The sequence below is a fragment of the Mytilus trossulus genome, chromosome 2, assembly GCF_036588685.1.
Source record: "Mytilus trossulus isolate FHL-02 chromosome 2, PNRI_Mtr1.1.1.hap1, whole genome shotgun sequence".
NCBI classification, from domain to species: domain Eukaryota; kingdom Metazoa; phylum Mollusca; class Bivalvia; order Mytilida; family Mytilidae; genus Mytilus; species Mytilus trossulus.
In genome coordinates this window covers 74,645,524-74,651,952 of record NC_086374.1, presented here as the reverse complement: position 1 = coordinate 74,651,952, position 6,429 = coordinate 74,645,524, and the positions used below count along the sequence as shown (strand labels likewise).

Here is a 6,429-nt window from a genome sequence, read left to right as displayed (position 1 = left end):
CGCAAAAATGCGGCGGGGTTAAACATGTTGGTGAGATCTCAACTCTCCCCCTAAACCTCTCGCCAATATAGAAAAGTAAACGCATAACAATACGCACAGTAAAATTCAGTTTAAGAGAAGTCCGAGTCTGATGTCAGAAGATGTAACCAAAGAAAATAAACAAAATGACAATAATACATAAATAACAACAGACTACGAGCAGCTAACTGTTGACACTGTTACTGTTTGAACACACATTATATAACATCTATTCCGTTAGAAACATATACATGTACTGTACTATTTATTCCAGCGGGAATAATATTCCAGAATATGTTTTTCTATTTGCAACTTATATTTTGAAGGAACTTTTATTTCAATACCTACTAGTACATGCATTTGAAAATCATGCTTTATAATTTTATTCTATTCTTATATAGATACATGATTTATTAATTAGTTGTAATGGTCGATAAAGTTGTTTTCAGTAACTGGGAGTTCTTTCCGACCTGAACTATTTGTCTTTTGTTGTTTTGTTTGTTGTTTTGTATAGATCTGATGAGTGAAGCACTTTTCTACTGATTGTTATTGTTAACTTTGTATGTTGTACCGTTACTCTACTGTCCCTGGTTAGAGGATGGTTGGCTCTAGCAAAAACGTTTAATTCTGCCATATTCTGTAAGTATATTTCCCATATACAGACCTTGCAATAGCCAATCAAAGTTGTTAAAAACTTCCATCATCGAAGTGCATGTCAATTTGGTGTTCTGTAATATTATATCCACATGAAAATGTTTTAAAGATTTTCCCCCTGTAGAATTATGGATATAGAATATGAATTCAGTTCTTTCGTGTCTGTCATAAATGTTTTAGGTAAACTGTTTTGTAGACAACGTACTTTGGCTTAAATTGTTAATACATCATGATATCATTCTAGTATACTCTCATATATATTTTCATTTATCTGAACCACATTTTAAAAAATATCGTTTAACATTTTGAAGCTTACTAAACTGCATAGGAGTACAACCAGTGAAAAGTGATATTTCATAGCACTATTTGAGTCCGAAAGTTTGGGTATCAGTGCAAAAACTCTGACAGGACTTCCGCTTCCGTCGACAATTTTCATAGCAGCACAAGATATAATGGTCCCGCTTTCAGGAATTTTATCAAGATAACCGACATTTTCTAGTCCTGAAATGTTCTCTTGGCTTATCAAGACATGCACTGGAAAATCTTTTGATTGGCCATAATCTAAAGACGGAACATCTACCCCAAGAACATGAATTGAACGATGTGTAATAAGCCATGATACTGCATCTTTGCCCCAGGATGGAAAATGAAAAGAGGTTGTGTCATTCGGATTTTGTGTGTTGAATACTCGTGTTTTGTTTGGATACCTGTCGTGCCATCCAGAGTTCATAATCACTATAGCTCCGTCAGGAATTTTGCCATATTGATCCTCCCATGCCTCAAGATCAGCTTTTGTCACCATATAATCTGCATTCGATGCTTTGGATTTGACATTAACGATAACCCCAGGACCAACAAGGTTTTCAATAGGTATTTGGTGTGTTGTCCAGGAAAATTCATTGAAATGTTGTGGGGCATCCAAATGTGTTCCTAAATGTTCAGATGTTTTTATGGTATTAGATGCTACCCTACAAATATACAGTTAAAAGTGATTATTTATATAAACCGTAATAGGTAATGCGTACCTAAAATACTAAGGCAAAATTAATTAGATCTTTTATATACAAAATTGAAGAGCATTGGAAAATTTGTGCAAAATGCGGCTTATAAAATCAATGCCTTGAGCAGTAAAAGCTTAAGAGTTTCTAAAAATTAAACATTTAGTTAATACAATGTAGTAAATGTACAGAAAACGACACAGATGTACCGACTTCTCGTCTGGCCGTACCCTCTGAAACGATACAACAACCACAGTTACATTGTTGGAATGGTTGTAAAAAACCATCAAAACATTAGGCTTATAATTGTGTATGCCAAACGCATATATATCTCAGTTGTAAATCTGTAAAGGCGCTTAAATTTCTAGTATTTAAAAAAAGGTATGTGGCAATCTTTCAAAATCCTTGTGATTTTGTGTCATACTAAGTACCTGGTCAAAATTTCATTTTAACCAGGAACTGAACGAATTGACCATACATACCATGTAGGAGTAAACATACCAATTTTGTATATAATTATTATATTTATCTTAAAACCCGCTATACATTTAGGAATCCGACATGGGCAGAATTTTTCATAATTTTGAAATCTACCTACTTTTTATTTACGTCAATATTGTCAGACTATTTCGAAAAGGAGTTACATTAATTTTGAAATGCGGAATTTTACTATTTTTGTCAATTATTGTTAAAACTGCAATAGGAAGATTACCTTTATGGTATTTTTATGCATGTCGGTAATGTTGGTTGGCAGGCAAGGTATTCGAACAGAATTGTTTGACTAGATTCCCCAAGGATATGTGTTGGCACACAGGATTCTTGGTCTTAGAAGAGAAGATATTTGTAAAAGTAAATGAACAACGGATGACGACAATGGACGCCAACTAATGAAAACACTAATATTGTTACTTTTATTCCCAACTTCCTCCAAAGTAAATATACTTTAGGAGAAGGGAAAACTACAGTTGGCAAACAAATTTTACGTTTTATGCCATTATATTAATTGTTTTCATCTGGAAGACAGAGATGAAAAACTAAAATTCCTTATATACATTTGTAGTATTCATGCTATTATAGATATTAAAGAAATACTTGGCGATGTTGTTCGTAGAAGTGTGAGGAATAAGTACGAATTTTTGGTTGAGAAGGACATTTGTTTTGTTTTTACCAGAACAGAATATTTTGAAAATCCTCCTGCCCTCCCCCACCTCTATAGAATGTCATTTAATGCCCCTTACGTAAACAGTTTGTAGTACACATTTAGTGTGTACTATTTACAAAAGCTGTAAGTTTGACGTTATGGGAATAGCCCTTCGAATGGTGCATCATGTATTCAACATTGAGTCTAATTTTAGCATTCTAGACAGTCAGTAATAAACATTATATTATTATAACTATAAAATAATACTATGCCCTTGAGTGAATCTTGTTTAAGGATCAGACGAAATCTATATCACTTCAAATACTTATAGATATTAAAAACATGGGTGTTTTGGCTTTGGATGAGAGCACAAACCAATTTGTATTACAAACTTGACAACAGATGAATAATGAAATGCAATAAATAATTATTATACTTTCATAAAATAAGTTTTCAGATTTTATCACTTTGAATAATTTAATATCCTTACAAATGAAGTCAAACTGTTGGTTTTGGGAAAAAGTAAACACATAATTTGAATTACAAAGCAGAAAATCTCGTTTGCACGTATAATATGGTACAAGAAGCAAGTTGATGATATTAAAAAATATCAAGGTAAAAGCCAAAAAAAGATGACGTTCTACTTTCGTGGTAGAGGTTACAATAACAAAACTAATTTTGAAATAGAAGTTTATGAATTTTTTCTTGGGAGGTGTTTTACTGATAGACATACTTGCTGCTGTTGTAAACTGGATTAACGCAAATTATTGTATATATTGAAAATTGAATCAAATGACTATAGAAACGGGAATTTCTTGCTGTAAAAAAAACCCCGGTTCTTCGAATTATATTGTAAAATACTATGCAGAAAGTTACATTCAGTACAATAAAAAAAAAAGTAGTCTGCCATATAAACTATCAACTAAATAAGAGAAAAATATGTGGTATTTTTTTTTGGAATTAGCCGAACACATGTCCATAGATATATCGTATGACGAATTTAGGGAAACTCTATACTACATTTGACCGTAAAGCTGTTCTATAGCAGTCCAAGTCAGGTTTGTCTACGGACTGTCTTATGTCATACAGTTTAACTTGTGTTCCATATAAATAGATTATCTTTGCATTCAAAAGGTAAAATAACAACAATTAAAGCGAATTCCGAGGAAAATCCGTAATTAAATGACAAAATAAAAATCTTAAATACATCAAACGAATAGATAACAACTGTCATATTTGTGACTTGGTCGAGGCACTTTCTTATTCAGAAAATGGTTGATTTAACCTAGCTGGTTTTATTGCTAGCTTAACCTGTCACTTGTATGGCAGTCGCTTCAAATTTCATTCATGAAATTGACACCCATGTGTGAAAAAAACCCCAGACATAATAGGTAAACACGTCAAAATAGAAATACAGCCGTCAACATTGTGTTATTTTCTTAATCACTATATAACAAACATTTACGTTATAAAGAAACAAAAAATGCATGTCTACAATTCAAAGCACATGAGCAAAAATGAAAGCCGAAGATACAATAATTCACCATAGCACAATAACACAATGACGGGATGTTTGAGTACAGAGCCATGTGATATGTAACAAAGAAACACAACAAGACATGTAATAGACAAAGCACATTAGCATAAATAAAGGAAAAAAATGCATTTGTTTTTACCATAGAACAATAACACAAGTACGGGATGTAGAATCATATTCAAAACAGTGTGGCTGTGGCCATTGATTGACGACATATTAAATTATCCCATTGACTGGGACAGATTATGTGAATGGTTGTTTGTAACGACCACTGCTCCATATGTACGTGTTAAAGACACTTAAACGGTGGGGTCACCAAAGGTTATCAACACCTGAATAAAGTAATTAGAAAAACTAATCAGGAATAACACGATGTTTTGATTTATATCAATAAAATAAATCAAAACAAAAAGGGTTATTCCTAATCATTTTTCGAATTATTTTAATATTAATGGCGTTAAGAACCTTTGGTGACCCCACCATTTAAATTCTATAATAAGTAAGTATTGAGCAGTGGTCGTTACAGACAAACGTTCACCTAAACTGTCCCAGTCAAAGGATAATTTAGGTGGTCAATCAATGTCCACAGCCACATTGTTTTGAATTTGATTACAGAGGTACAGAGCCACGTGATATGTTACAAAAACACAACACATATAACATGTATAATAGACAAAGCACATTAGCAAAAATAAAAGAAAAAAATATATTATATATTTTTTTTTACCATAGAACCATAACAAAATCATGGGATGTATAAGTATAGAGTCACGTCAAATGACCATGGATACGTGAATCACTTAAAACTGACTAAATAGTAAAAGTATTATAGACATAAGTACTATTTTAGATTAATTTACCCTTATAATTATACAAAAAATAAAACTAAAAGTGTTTCGAGTATCTACTGAAAATTATCTAATAATTTCTTTTTTCAAAACTATTTTCACCTTATTGTGTACATGCGTATATTATGGCTATCAACATAAGTAGCTTGGTATATTAAGCGGATAAAGTAAACAATTACAATAGTGTTTGGAATATCACATGAACGAGTTGGAGATGGGATATTTGTGGGGCTGTGTGTGAAGGAAAATTAACTTTTGTTTGAACGGGATCATTATATGTGGTAAAATTGCGTTGTTGAGATTTACAACGTTAAATATGTTTTGTCAACATTTTTTTTTCAAGTTTCAATTTTATTGGAAAATCAGAAACTAAACTGTACATACCAAATATCAGTTCCTTCATAAAGTCCCCTTTGGTCTATATATCGTTCATAGCCGGAATGAGTTGGCCAGTATATTGAATCCTTTCCGTGGTTATGAGTCAAATCAACAACCTTGTACTGCAAACAAGAAACGCATGCTACAAAATATGTAACTAATGTTAACTTTAAAATTCTGCCCATCTTATGTCTGCTTAGAGCATAAAAGTGGTGGAGTGTTATGCATCACTCTATTTTATACTGTCACAAGCTTTGTCCGTTTGAATGGCTTCAAATAATCAACAACAAAAGAAACGTACCACTACCGTTTATTTCTATGGAGTTAAAATTTTTGTTGATCTATTTTAATCAAAGTACTGAAGTATTGAACATCGGATGTCCACAAGTTCTTGAGGATGGTCACAAGCACTTGTCTCAGAAAACGTGTGTGTCATTGACATAGAACAACGAAAAAGATTTTTATTTTCAGTTTCTTACATGGATTTTTTTCTTATGACCAATTTGAATGTGTCTTATTTTGGGCTTTTGATTTAAAACTTTTGTGGTGGAAATCTCCATTGTCGTAGCTAAAACAAAATTGATTAATTTATATGTAATCTGCATTAATTTCCAGTTTATGCTTACAACTTATGCTTGAATTATACAACCAAGAAACTGTGAATCAACTACTGTAACATTTCATATGGCAAGATGTGGTGCGTTACTTAAGTTGTCAAGTATGCTATGCAAATCTGTTATAAATATATTAATAAATAAACGCATCACATATAAATCATAATATGGAACGCCGTTACTACCTTATGGTACTTCCTTCTTTATCATGATGAGGTTTTTATCTATTATGATGAGGTTT

General features: G+C 32.1%; 1 protein-coding gene across 1 annotated transcript; it reads right to left on the bottom strand.

The window, feature by feature from the left end:
- Positions 1–385: 385 nt before the first annotated feature.
- LOC134705411 (isatin hydrolase-like) lies at positions 386–5,828 on the bottom strand. The gene is made up of 2 exons (XM_063564148.1): positions 5,581–5,828; positions 386–1,640 (listed from the first exon to the last, which is right to left on the bottom strand). The coding sequence occupies exons 1-2, from the start codon at positions 5,757–5,759 to the stop codon at positions 956–958; spliced, it is 864 nt and encodes a 287-aa protein (XP_063420218.1). The 5' UTR covers positions 5,760–5,828; the 3' UTR covers positions 386–955.
- Positions 5,829–6,429: the final 601 nt, after the last annotated feature.